Genomic DNA, 14555 nt, shown 5'->3' with positions numbered 1-14555 from the left:
CCAGAGACCAAAAAAAAAAAAAAAAAAAGGAGAGGTCCTCTCTCTCCACAAAGCACACTGCAGAGTAATAGAAGAAGCATCTGATTTATGATAATAGGAGGGGACTTGATCACACCTGTCTCAGTACTGGACAGATCATCTAGGCAACAAATCAACAGATAAATAATCAATCAATCCAGATGGAGAGAACAAATCTATGGTTATTAGAGAGGGAGAGGGAGGGGAAAGGAGAGGTGGATGGGGGGGATTGGAGAAGGAGCATAAAGAATAAGTATGATTTGTAACAATGAATATGCTAATAAAAAATAAATTTAAACAAATAAATAATATTGTGGCATATATTTTCCCTTTACTTACATAATAAAATACATCTTTCTCTGGAGTAAAAAGAAAATATTTCATGGCTTTATCTTTGAAGTACTGAAGTTTATAATATTTTGAAAATTACATGCAATATTTTTTCATTTCTTTAAAAGTACCAGGAGAATATCTTGGGTTAGGGATAAGGAAGGAAAATTCCAAAATTCACAAGAGAAATTGAAATAAAGTATGGCTAATGAGCATCAGATTGCTAGGTAAGTGTCAGGAACACTAATGAAGAAAGTCAGACAAATGAGCCTATAAAATCAAAAATATGCAAGTAATAAAATAAGCCAGGTGGATTATCAGTAGACAGCAAAGCCTCTAGGACAAGGGTTCTCTAATTTTTGAGCATGGAAGACAGTGCCTGATGGGCTTGTTAAAACTCCAGGCTCCCCGGCACTACCCTCTAAGACTGAAACTGAGTAAATCTGGGATACAGCTCAGAACCATTCCAGTAGATCCCATGCCTGTGGTATTCTGTCAACATTTTAAGCAACACTGCTTCAGAGGCTTTGAGTACCTGAGCCTAGGTGCTCAGGTGTACAGTATAGCACTCCTGCTGACAAGGTGATCACAGGTCTCTACCTCAGGTAGTCCCAGCTGCATCCCAGAGTTCAAAGCAGAAGAGGTGTTTACCACATGTTACATGGTCATGGTTACAATGTATATTTCATCATCACTGAATATTCATTTAAATCTGCATAGTTACTTTACCTGCTCAGTATTTTATCTCCTTTTTGAAAATCAATGCTAATTTTTAAGTCTAGGTATCTATTCCTTAGCAAATATGTATTTAGTCATTGAACAACCATGCGTAATAAATACTTTATCTAGATGAATGCTAAAATCAGGTTTTTAACATTTCTGAAGCATGCTGGGCAATGTGCTAAACCTTTTTTTCCTGGTATAAATCTCTAGCAAGTTGGCCTGGTTGTAATATGAAACTATTCATTCATTAATTGACTATGCATAAAATTAGATTTCATTATCAGATCTGTCTGTACAACCCCAGGGTGTTTCTCACTCATCTTGTCAACTAAACGTTGGATATCAATATCAGAAAAACACACATGGACTGCAGAAAGAAACAACAATCTCAGGAAAGGTGAAAAACAACATGAGGCCTTGTAACATCCCCCCTCATATACGTTGTATTGACAGCCAAAGACCTAACAGAGCTAGACAGAGACACAGTGGAAGACAAGAAAATTGACAAGATGGGTGCTTCATAAGAGAAGAGTTTTTTTTTTTTCCTTTTTGTCTTTTTTCGTGACCGGCAGCGGATCGCAACCCTCAGTGTCGCGCCCGTACCGGACCGGGACCGGCAACGGGGTCGCAACCCTCGGTGTTGCGCCCGCACCTCGCTCAGCCAGTGAGTGGGAACCGGTCTGTATGTGGGATCCGAACCCTCGGCGGGAGCGCTGCCGCGCTCCCAAGCGGTGCACTGTAACAGTGCGCCACCGGGCCGGCCCAAGAGAAGAGTTTTGATATCAAAGGAGTCTCTCCAGAAAACTGAAGTATTTAAATATTCTTACAAAAGAATTTTTTTTAAAATCTATGAAATCAAACATGAAATAAAGAATATCATATTGTCTTATCATACAACTTTGTCATAAAACGCATGCCCCCCCCCCAAAACAAAAACTGACTCAGCATTTGGTTCACTCTTTTGGGGGTTCAAATTATTAACTGAAGTTATAACCTGAATTCTATTACATATAAGATAAAACAAACTGAAAATATAAATTTTCATTTTACCAAGATAAAGTCCCAATCTTGGTTTCCTTCTCTTCTACTTATGAAATTTTGTTCTGTGGATTCACTTTCAGTGGTCTATTTCCAGAACCAACTATCAGTGTTATCTCAAGGTAGTATGAATTTGTATCTACCAAATCACTTAGGATAGAGGTCTTATAACCTATCTCTGGAAAACTCACACTCATGAAATAACAAGGGATCATGATTTGAAGTCAAAACACTGTCGGCACAATGTCAATCAAATGCAAGAAGCAAACACATTCCAAAACCAGCAAGAGGTGATTTTAAAATGGCCTTCTACCACTGTAAAAAGGTTACTATGTAAAAAGGTAATCAAGACATATCAAATTTCTATTGTTTCTCTTCACTTTCTAAAACACAGTAATTATCTTGAATCTCATTTTTTTCAACACCTTCGTATACAATTATTGATAATTCTTCCTTTTATCTTTTACTGTACATTTTTTTTCCAGCTTTAAGAGACCAATTCGAAACAGGCATATCAAGGACTTAAAGCTGAATTACTAAATGATGTAATATTTATTGATACTGCCTTGTCAAAATACTTCAGGATGACTCCAAAGATTACAGTTATCATTACAATACAATCAGTCAACCAAGAAGCAGACTGAGGCTGAGAAGGGTCCTGTTCTATTAAATGAATCAGTGTTTAATCAGTGATTAAACAGCTAATAAACTTCCCTTCCAAGGCATATTAATCATTGCCCTACAATTACCTTCAGTAGCATATCTTGTGCAATGTTCTGAATGTTAAATAAGATACAAGACTGAAATATGATAAATTATACTATAAAAGTCATAACTTCAAAACTGAACAATTAAAACATAAACTATAGATCTTCTTTGGTGGCAGTTACTACATAAATACTGACAAAAAACTAAATTTGATAATCAACTTACTTCTAAAAGGCAAGCAGGAAAACAAACTTAATTTAAAGAATTTGCTAAACTTTTTTTTGAGTGGCTATTACTGACAAAAAACTAAATTTGATAATCAACTTACTTCTATAAGGCAAGCAGGAAAACAAACTTAATTTAAAGAATTTGCTAAACTTTTTTTTGAGTGGCTATAATATCACATAGTAAAGAATATTAACTTTAGAGTCAGGCTGCCTATCTTCAAATCTAAACTATGCCACCTTCTAGTTGTAAGAACCTGGGTGAGATAAAGAGTCCTCATTTTTAAAATCTGTATACTGGATATTACAGTACCTCGGCAAACTGTTGAGACTCACCAAGATCGATACCATGCAGGATCAGTATTTCCCCAAAAAGAAACTGGATGCTTGGCAGTCAAGGACCTCTGCCCTCCCCTAATGAGAGGAGAACTTCCTAAGGTCAATGTTTGAGGTTTCTTTGCATATCTGTGTGGATATAATTTTAGGTCTAAATGAAAACCAACATACTGAAGATAAGAAACAATGCGGCCCACATATATTCTCCATTTGAGTAACTGGTGCATAGTGTGCAAACAATACTAATTATTTTTAAGGAATCCCTCATTTCTGCAGTAGACTCAATTTTGGGGATATACAACAGGAAGAAACAAAATTTACCCAAGCAAGATCAGTGAAATCTTGGGTTTCAAGCTTGAGTCTTGAGTGGAGTGATATAAGGATGGAAAAAATTATTAGAACCTGTTCATTTTAGCTAGGGCGCTGATGAGACTGCCAAACAGTTCTGCTGCCTAGAAACCCTTTGAAAGTCTGACACTTGGTTCTGTGAGCTACCCAGTATCTTTTAAATTAATTTTTCTTGTAGTTTCTGTTACTTGGAACCATATAACCTTAAGTAACATTACACCTTCAGTAGATAGGTTTATATAAGAGACAATGGAGGGGAATTTCTCAAGGCTTTAAAATACCACCTCATGTTTGCAGTGTTGTACAATATTCAGAGCACTTTCACTTATTCCATTTGACCCCTGTAGTAAGCTACACTGTACATAGGAGAGGTCTGAGGTCTTATCCTTAAACAAAAGGGTTGGAGTCCAGACTAAAAACCGGCTCTGCTCAAAAGCCAGGCTATTTTCACTATCATATGATCCGAGAACAATAAACTTCAATTGCTTGTTTACCTAAATTCAACATACATGTAGCAATGTAAATGATAACTTAGTAGCACAAAATTCTAGATAGGCAAGTTACTGAGAGAGATTTTATTGTAAAAAAGCCTTTATTTGATGAATGGGGAAATTAGACCCGGGAAAATTAAGTGACTAATGTGAGAGAATAATCCACCTAAAATGGCAATAGCACAAATTTATGGTGTATCAAAATTGGATCCCATTTAAGAGAACTTGTCATCTCTCAGGTGGCCCTAAGTGGTCTGTGGGAGCTTGTAGAGGAAGCTAAAGAGGGAGCTACTTTAAAAAGTTTGTGGACAGTCAGCTTTGTACCCCATGAGTATTCATAACCAATAAAAAAAAAAGTTTGTGAAAAATGGAATTGAAGAATACAAATCATTCCATGAACTTTTTGAAGTACCCTCATATGTCCCATATTTGCCCAAGACTCCTAACCTCAAAAACTTTTCAAGGAACTCTGTGTTCCTTAACTGTCATGCCACCCTACATCTGACCTTGGCCCTGTCCTAGCCCCACAACAGCCACTCCACATATACACAAAGCTGTGAGCATCTAAGCAACGATCCCTGTTAGCCATTCAAAGATAGCTCTTTAACCAACTCTTCCCACTCCCTACTGAAATTCATTCTGTATGGCTGTCCATCTGTCCTGTGCACTTAACCATCTTACCAGTTTCTCCTAAACTCCCCACAAGGCACCAGGCCTGAGGACCAACAGCTCCCCCCACCCCTCTACAGTGATGAGCTGCAATGGGCAATCAGGTTCTTATCACGAGCTGCCAACCATTGGCTGCGCCCTGCTCCAAGCTGCATTTCTCCAAAGTCCCAAAACTCCCATATCTCTGTGTGGCCATGTCTTATGCAATTCTTGTCAAATCCTACTCAAGTAGAATTTGTGTTGCCACGCTTCTTGGAACCCAACACTCCTGTTATCTCTCCTGTGCCTGCTGGAACTGTAGTCCTATCTGATTTCCCTGAATACACGACAGAATTCCCAAAACTCCAGCCAGTTTCCCCTCTCTCGATGCTCTATTTTTTGCCTGCACTCAGAGTGTTGTAAAACCACCAAGGCTGGTAAATTCGAAGAACCAACACAGCCCACATTCATTCTCCCTTTGAGTAACTGGTGCATACCATGCAAACAATATCAATTATTTTTAAGGAACCCCTCATTTCTGCAGCAAACTCAATTTTTGTGCTGCACATCACAAAGAAACAAAATTATGACAGATTCCATTTCTCTAGGGTACTGAAAAGAGTCTCTGAAGTTTTTGTTTTGGTAAAAGGCCTGGCAGATTTCACTGACAAATCCTGCAATTTAAAGCAAGTTTGTTTTTTCTTCCAATGTTTGAGTGACAACAGAACTGCAAAAGCAAACTTCACTCCATTTTTCTCATCCCAGCAGGACAACTGCTCCCCAGGAAAGGAATTATCATCATGAATCAACTGTAAAACACACAACCATTTTAACTGATTGAAAGAGGTAGCATTCATGCTGAAATGCGAGGTCACCCTGGACACTTGAAATGGAAGAATACAAAGAGAAAGCTGAGGCCGACCCCAGTTCACGTTTTAAAAGATTCATAGCAGAGAGTGAACAAATGGGAAGATTCCCAAATGCCAATGTTTGAGGTTTCTTTGCATATCTAGGTGGATATAATTTTAGGTCTATATGAAAACCAACATACTGAAGATAAGAAACAAATTAATCAACTCTAAAACCTAAAGATAACAGCAATCCACTTGGACTTATGTGATACAGCATTTTCTTGTGAACATTCTCATTATTTACAAGTTTAAAAATTATCTATATTGCTTACTTTATAACAAGAAAAATTTATCCTAGTCCAAAGCTCATAATCATTTAAATGAAGACAATTTAAAGACAATTTCAGTTTATGTTTTGTATAGTGGTAAAGTAATATAGGACTCCAACCCCATGAAATCAATGGGATTCAAAGTTACCATAGCTCAAAATATCTTACAGACTCTGAACCACACTCTGCATTTGTTCTGTTCTTTTTAAAAAATCTTTTCTTAATTCCCATGAAATCAATGGGATTCAAAGTTACCATAGCTCAAAATACCTTACAGACTCTGAACCACACTCTGCATTTGTTCTGTTCTTTTTAAAAAATCTTTTCTTAATGACTCGTGAAACCATGCCTTTTTTCATCTTGAATAGACCTTAACAACCAGATCATAGTCAGTTCCTTTATTTTAGAAATGAAGAAATCAAAACTTAGAGAGATCAAGTGGACTTAAAATTCAACATCAAGTACATTATTTAGAGTTTGAAAATAATATCACAGCACACACATGTTGAACCTTACTCCCCTTCTCCAATCTCTCAGGGATTCAGGCTATATATTTATTGGCCAAAGTTTAGCCAGGAAAAAGGATGATCGTGATGCACAAATACTGAAATACCAAAGTTGATAGCTCACATAATACCCATTGGTTACATCACAAACCTCTCAGGTCTGGGTTAAGTTAATTAACTGCCACTTTAAAGATATTTTAAAATAATGTAAAAGTTAGCACTTTTCTGAGTTGATTGAAGTCCTCTAGCAATATCTAGGAAAATGACCATTCGTAGTTCCATGCGATGCCAATAATTCTGCAGATCACATACAACATAACACAACTATTTTAAGCTTGATTGTTGAGCAAAGTGAACGTACCTCCCAGCCTTCAATGTGCGACTGCCATTCTTCCAAAACTTCTAATTTCTCCATCTGTCTCTTGGCCTCGTTGATGTTGGAACAGACGGCTTTCATGGCTTGGAGAGCTTCCATCACTGCTGCATAGTCACTGTGTTTCCGTGGAGTCCGCTTCAACAATTCCTGTTTATACACACACACAAAAAAATCGCCCTTTGATCTTCAGCTTTCTGGTACAGCAGGTTCAGACTGACCAGGAAATGAAAATTGCAAAGATCGTGAGAGCCACTTTCACAAGTGCCATCACGAACGCCACTAAGATTATGATCAAAAACAAAAGGTTGAATCAATGAACGAGTGTTACCCTGTGCACATTTTGCAGCCACTTTAACTTTTCCATCAAACTTTTGTTTTCAAAAACTAAGTTAGGTATCTCCTTCAAATCATCAACTATTTCACTGGGAGCTTGTCAAAAATATATATATGCATATATGTATGTATGTATGTTTGCCTCTTGCTCTAACAAAAGCACATTTTTATATCTAAACTTTATTTCCCTAGAGCCTTTAACAGAAAAATAAATCTTCAAATGGATATGTCCCATAATTTAAAAACTAATTTAAATGCCACATTTTCTAGCATTTTTTGAGAAACTATAAAAACAGGTCATAAAGAAAGCTAAAATTTTAAATAATTCTTTTACTCCAGCAAAATAATTTATAAAATCTAGAATACTCCATCATCAAAGGAGCAATTTATGCTGTTTTCCCCAATTAACTCAGGTTCATTCTCATGATGAATGAACTGCCATGTACCCCCTCAACAGCTTCCTTTTTTGTTTTTAGTGTTTAGGAGTTTTGGGGGCTTTTTACTTGTATTTTTTTCCATTCAGGATTTCAAAACTAGAGTAATCTTTGATCTTTTAAATATATTAAAAGGTCTTCTTAGTTGTTGTTTAGAAGCACAAAATTAAACATCTTCACCCACTGTCTAGACAGTTGTGACCACATTGCTTTTTAATTAGTCATTTGTTTCTCTACTACAGTTGCCATCATCATGTAACCAACACAATTACAGAAATCCCGAGGCAACTCTTAAAAAGAATTATCTTAATTCTCAACATACAGTGGGAAAATATGCAGTTGTTTATACTCTCTTGAGTTCTGTTATTGTTGAAAATTCTGCCATCAACTTTAACCCTGCTTTGGATATGTTCACACTCTGTTCTGTGGAGCTAACACCAGAAAAATACACATTACATCGCTCCCAGGACAAGGATTAAAAAGTTATGCTGGGTCAGAAATACATAAAAGAGATATGCAGGCAGCCTTCTCCAGAAATTCTAAAGAGGTGAATCCTCTCTAAATCGGGTAAAGTGGTCAAGTCAGCCTGCAGGCATTACATCGCTCCCAGGACAAGGATTAAAAAGTTATGCTGGGTCAGAAATACATAAAAGAGATATGCAGGCAGCCTTCTTCAGAAATTCTAAAGAGGTGAATCCTCTCTAAATCGGGTAAAGTGGTCAAGTCAGCCTGCAGGCCATAATTTGGGGCCCTATGAAATTCTGCCCAGTGGGCATCTGGAGAGTTCAGATATGAATTCAGATAATGTAAATAGCAAGAGAAATGATCAGTCAAAATCTTCTGGCAGTTACTTGCTATGAACGCTGTGTTGATTGCCCAACTCAATAGTTTCAAGTTCCACAAATATAACTGCTGTGGATTGACTGAATTATGTCACCCAAAGTCTATACATTAAAGCTTAATCTCCACTGTAACTGTTGAGGGTGGGAAATACTATTATGGTAATTGAAAGATGGAGCCTTGAAGAGGTGATTAGAATGTTGGAAAATGCCATAGTGAATGGATTAATAGTGGTGGCCACAGGCATGGTCCCAAGGGCTTAAAAAGGAGCATGTGAGAGTCTCTCTCTCTGCCCCACCATTTCTGCCACGTGAGGCCCCTAGATCACCATCGCCACCACCAAGACCCTCACCAGATGAGTTCCCTGGACTGTGGACTTCCCAGCCTCTGAAACTGTAAGCAATTAAATGTGTTTTCCTTATAAATCACCCAGTTTCAGGTATTTATGTTATAAGCGACAGAAATGGACTAATACAGTGACCAATGTATCTTTTTTCAGCACTCCAATCTAAAACACAATCTTTCAGCTGATGATACAAAGACAAACGTCAACACCACCATATCTACTACAAGAGTAAATAGTTTTTTCATGTCTCTTTGTTAAGTTAATCTTCCAAAAATGGGAAAGGATGTCATCTCTCCACTGTCTGAAGGTGCTCTGAACAGACTTCCTTCTTGCTAAGCAAGGATGTATCCATGATGTTATTATCTTTTGAGAGGTCAGTTCAAACACCTGAAGTCATCCCTAACCAGAAATGCGGAATTTGGAACAACCACTTTGGCATGCTGTGTTCTTCTTAATAAACCCATTCCTTCTTACTCTTAGAGCAAACAAATCCCCTGGGATTCTAAAGTCAGAATCAGGAATAACTGCAGTTATGAATACACATGCAGATTAAGGCACCAAGTCAGAGGTGTGTAGGTAATCTTAGAAAGACAGGAGTCACATTTGCACCAATACTCCCTACCTTCATAAGACCGTTCCAGAGCTCTACAGAGGGGGAGACACCTGTGTTAGCTTCTCTGGATGGCTTTATATGGCTTAACCAAGCAATTTTAGGTTTGCTTTTTGATGAGGAGCAAGCCTTTTCAAACATATTTTACAGATACCCAATTTAAGCAACTGACAAAAGTTTAATAAGAAACTTATTTCTAGTTCAAACTCATAATATTTATTCTTTCATCATCATTATCATCATCTCTGTATCATAAATGAAAAACTGAGGTTTTAGGAGGTTAAATACCATGCCTCAATCACACAGCTCATAAGCAGAATACTTGGGATTTGAATTTGGAGCTCATGTGCTCAACCTCTACCCCAAACTGCCTATCTTAATGTTATAGCTCCAAAAAACATAGTTTCAAAAATTGCTATTCTGACCTATTCACAAACCCTTTTAGTACGGGTAGTAGTTAGTATTTAAAATAGATTTTTCATAATAAAAATGTTGGTTACTGTAATGAGGCAACAGACCTATGACCATTATTGGGGCATTTCCTATCTTCCAGAGGGGGTGTTTTCTTAGCAATCTCATTCCACATTCTATCATTTATTGTTCCATGTAACCCACACCACTCCACTGTAGTAATGATTTAAAAACCAGGCTCAGAAATTATGCAATTTTGATGTTAATTTCATTAGCATCATGAAGTCACCAAATTTTGGAGAAACCAAAAAGTATACCAACAGTGGATTTATTTAAAATAAAGAGCCCCACAGATAAAATGTTATATAAACTGATCATAATGGACTTAATGGGATCTATCTTTAAACTAATGCATTTCCTCTGAATGAAACTCAAACAAGTATGTTTTCTGCAATGAGCACTAAAAGCCTCTTTTAGTGGCTTTTCTACCAAAGATTTGTTTCCTACCCTGTATATAAATTTGTGACAAAATAGCCAATTTTTCCCAGTAATAATAGTCTGCCCTTTCTTTAGAGTGTTAGATTCTTTAAAAGAGAATTTTTAATAAAGATCATCAGCAAAATACACAGGTACAAGGAAAATGTTATAATGAGCAGCCCATGAAATACCTTCAAGATGAGAGGGTACTTGCATATTCTTTGTATCGGTGTTACTAAATAGCCTTCCAAGGGGACATCTGTGTTCTTCCGTCCTCCAAGCAGCATGCAGTTCTGGGGTGAAAATTAACATAATTAATTACATTTTTTAAATCTGATGCTTTGAAACTTTCTTATACCATAAAATTTTATGCTTAAAACTTGTGAAAGCATGTCTTCATATCCCTTCTTGCTCTAAGAAGAGCATATCCAGTCACAAATAACATTCACAGAGAGACAAGAGGAAATAATTTGGCCATTCACATTAGTTACAGAACCCAAAATGTGTTTTGAATCTCTATCTTAAAACTTTAGTCACATATATTCTCCTGAATATGAAGTCTAAGGAGAAAGAAATAGATAAATAGATGATAGACAGACAGACAGATAGATAGATATAGGGGAATGAATGAATGGACAGACTGATGGATAGATGGATGAATGGGTGGATAGAAAAATGATAGCCAGATGATAGACAGATGATAGGTAGATTTTTGCTTATAAAGAGAAGTGCACTGTGTCGTAGAAGAGCAAGTATAAAGACAATTAGGTTCTAACTCAGGCTCAGTCACTGACTAGAAATGCAACTTGAACTGATTTCAGAATTCTAGTTTTCCTTCCTATAAACCTGGCAGGTTTTAACCAAGTGATCTCTAGTCACTTTTTGCTAACAAACTTCACAGAAGACACTGGCCAGCCAGAGTCAGAGAAGGAAGTCAGACAGGATCTCCACAGAAGCAAGGTGAATGGAGATATCTCAAAATCAGCAATCAGACTGAGGTAAAATTGAAGCGGTTTCCCTTGACCATAAACTGGTGGTCAAGATAAAACCGACTCTGATAAATAAAGCCTTGATCCTTCTAAGCAACAATGCAAAGAAACAGACTTGGAACTTGCTGACACCTTATTTCTGCAGTGCTTATCAGAGTGACTGGCATAGAGGAAGTACTTAATAAATATCTAACCAAGTAAGAAGAGGGCCCCCAAATGTCAAATGGATAAGTTAGCACATTTCATACCACGATTTTAAAAATATTGCTTCGTATTCATTGAGAGGAGAGGCTTAGTGCCGAGCAGGAAAGGATGCGAAAGAAGATCAACAGTAGCAAAATGATCCTCCACTGTCCTGAGTAACTCAGCCTCAGCCCCAATTTGTGCATCCAGGTTAGCAAAACCACAGCCATGAATGTAACTTCACACAGACACCTCAGAAGGCAGAGCTGCAAACACATGTTCTTACCCAAGCATGCTCTTTGGGGGCTTCAACCCCTACTGCAATCAGGTTATCAAAATATTCTTTCAAACTATGTATGGTATCTTCCCTCAGAGAAATCCTATAAAACACAACTGTCTACAGCTTATGTTCCCAGTGATGTTTCAATATCGCAGTATGAGTTAGCACCCCTATAAAAGGGGTCACCTCCTTACCTAGCTCTAGGCTAAAGTGCCCTAAAAGAACTTATGACTATCTAACCCACTTTAATTTCCTTGTCTACTAGTGCAGTATAGATTGTGAACTTTCTTCATCATAGCAGAGGTTGGTCACTTTAGACTGGCTTATGAGACTCAGCTCTCTCCTTGTGTATACCTAAAGAATATGTTTTCTAAATAAATTTCCCAGAGATTTCACCAATCATAAAAACTTATCAAGATAGCAGCACAATCAAGGGCCCCAAATAATAATACTATCATCACCCCAAAACTGTAAACTTATATGTTTTTCAAAGGGTGATTATTATTATTCCCATTTTATGGGTAAGGAAATGACAGCAGAGAGATAATGAATGTCTTAAAGTCACCCAGATAATTTGTGGCCAGTTAGTACCAGAGCAAGAGGTGTGGGCACCAGGTTGTATCCAGCAGATTATGCTGCAGGATCATCTAAAACCTGCATTCTGGGCTTGTGACTTCCTCAGTGTGGCTCCATGCAATTTGCTAGGCAAACCAGACTAAGGTAAACCCCAAAGCAACAGTGCTGGGAACAGAATGCACTAGATAAGACAAGAGAGTTTATAAAGAACCCTAAAATTCCAGCAGGGCTGCTTCTGGCTGTGGCAGAAGAAGAGATTAGTAAATCCTCTTCCTAAAAAACAACCATAATCCTGGGCAAAATTGTCAAATACAACAATTTTGGAGCTCCAGGAATCAACTCACGTCAAACAACAAATTGAGAAATATTTACAAAAAACTGCTGAACTTTAGGCAAAAACAGCAGGAGTCTATGGCATTCTTGCCTAGACTTCTCCTGTCCCCGTGATCCCCCTCACCTGCCCCCCAGTTCATCTTTCGTGGTGCCACTGTCATGGTAGCAGAAAACCTGCGGCCAGAAGGGACTACATAGTGCAAAAATCCCAGGCCCAGTGGCATTATCAATAAAATTTGCACGCTCCATAAGAAAAGCAGGGAATTCCCACAATTCTAGCCTGATATTACAGTCCTACTTAAGATAAGTGGCAGACTGCTAGATTAGCCAGAATTTTAACTGGGATAACCTGGAGAGATATAGAGAGCTTAGAGAAACTCTGCATTTATTTCTGGCTCACTGAGAAGCTATGTGCACAGGCAGGAAAGACCTAAAAGGGCCGCATGAGAAGAAAAATCCAGATCTGACTTGAAAATTACCTGACCTTTGAATGTATCCCCACCCACACTCACACAGATCCATGAACAAGACACATAATGATGTTTGAGTACCTCTGACAAATCACTGACTGACCACTAAGCTAAGCAGTCAGAGGAGCAATCCCTAAAAAGCTAGGCTAGATTATAAAAATAAAAACCTGAGCAGAGATACCATCGCTGCACATACAAGACAGACAGTTTCTCAGATTAAGTCCCGGCAAGTTATTAAAAACAAAACAGAACAAAAAAATAAAATCAACAACAATAACCAACCTCAGGGAGAAAATACCAGAATCCAGAGTTGCTACACACATTATTTGAAATGTCCAGTTTTCAATAAAAAATGAGATATGCAAAGGAACAGGAAAATGTGACTCATATGCAGTCAATAGAAACTAAGTCTGACTGTACCCAAATGTTGGATTTAGCAAACAAAGTACATTATTTAAAATGTCCAGTTTTCAATAAAAAATGAGATATGCAAAGGAACAGGAAAATGTGATTCATATGCAGTCAATAGAAACTAAGTCTGACTGTACCCAAATGTTGGATTTAGCAAACAAAGACTTCAAAATAGCTACTATAAATACATTCAAAGAATTTTTTAAATCCTGTTGAAGACTTAAAGGACAATATGCTAATAGTGAATGAATAAAAAGTAGAAAATCTCAACAGAAAAATATAAACCATAAAGTCAAATTGAATAGACATGAGATGAAATAAGTAATTCTCAGATTTGAGGTAGGCTAGACAGGAGATTTGAGATGGCATAAAAAGTAATCAGTTGAACTGAAGATAAATCAGTAGACTTCATCCAATCTGAAGAACAGGGAAGAAACAAAGACTGTAAAAAATGAGAAGAGCATCAGGAACCAGGAGGAAGCATTAAGCTTACCAACACATGTGTAATGGGAGTCACTAAAGAAGAGAACAAAAGGGTCAGATACCTGTAAATTCTTTTTTAAATAATGACTAAAAACTTTCCAAATTTGAAGAAAAACATTTAACTATAAATACAAAAAGCTCTAGTACAAGTAAGAAAAGCACAATCATATCTACATGTAAACACATCATAGTTGAACTATTGGAACACAAAGACAAAGGGAAAATCTTGAAAGCAGCAAGAAAAGAATAACTCAGCATGTGAAGTGTAACAACAATGCAGTTAAAGATGCCTTCCCATAAGAAACAGTGGAAACCATAAGGCAGTGAAATGACATATTCAAAGTGCAGAAAGGAAAAAAAAAATCTATTAATCAAGAGTTCTATATCCAACAAAACTATCCTTCAACAATGAAGGCAAAATAAAGACATTCCCAGATAAACAAAGACTAAGAG

General features: G+C 37.2%; 1 protein-coding gene across 1 annotated transcript in view; it reads right to left on the bottom strand.

Annotated features, from left to right (window-relative positions):
• The window catches only part of PREX2 (phosphatidylinositol-3,4,5-trisphosphate-dependent Rac exchange factor 2), a 164851-nt gene that overhangs the window by 77012 nt on the left and 73284 nt on the right, over nt 1–14555 (bottom strand). Inside the window, exons 5-6 of the mRNA XM_008581413.1 lie at nt 10569–10670; nt 6912–7073 (exon numbers count right to left, since the gene is read on the bottom strand). Coding sequence (XP_008579635.1) covers nt 6912–7073; nt 10569–10670 — 264 coding nt within the window. The remainder of the gene's footprint in view (nt 1–6911; nt 7074–10568; nt 10671–14555) is intronic.

This window comes from Galeopterus variegatus, unplaced genomic scaffold, assembly GCF_000696425.1.
Source record: "Galeopterus variegatus unplaced genomic scaffold, G_variegatus-3.0.2 Scaffold2349, whole genome shotgun sequence".
Classification (NCBI taxonomy): domain Eukaryota; kingdom Metazoa; phylum Chordata; class Mammalia; order Dermoptera; family Cynocephalidae; genus Galeopterus; species Galeopterus variegatus.
Note: the sequence above shows the minus strand (reverse complement) of the source record. Positions and strands in the feature narration are given on the sequence as shown.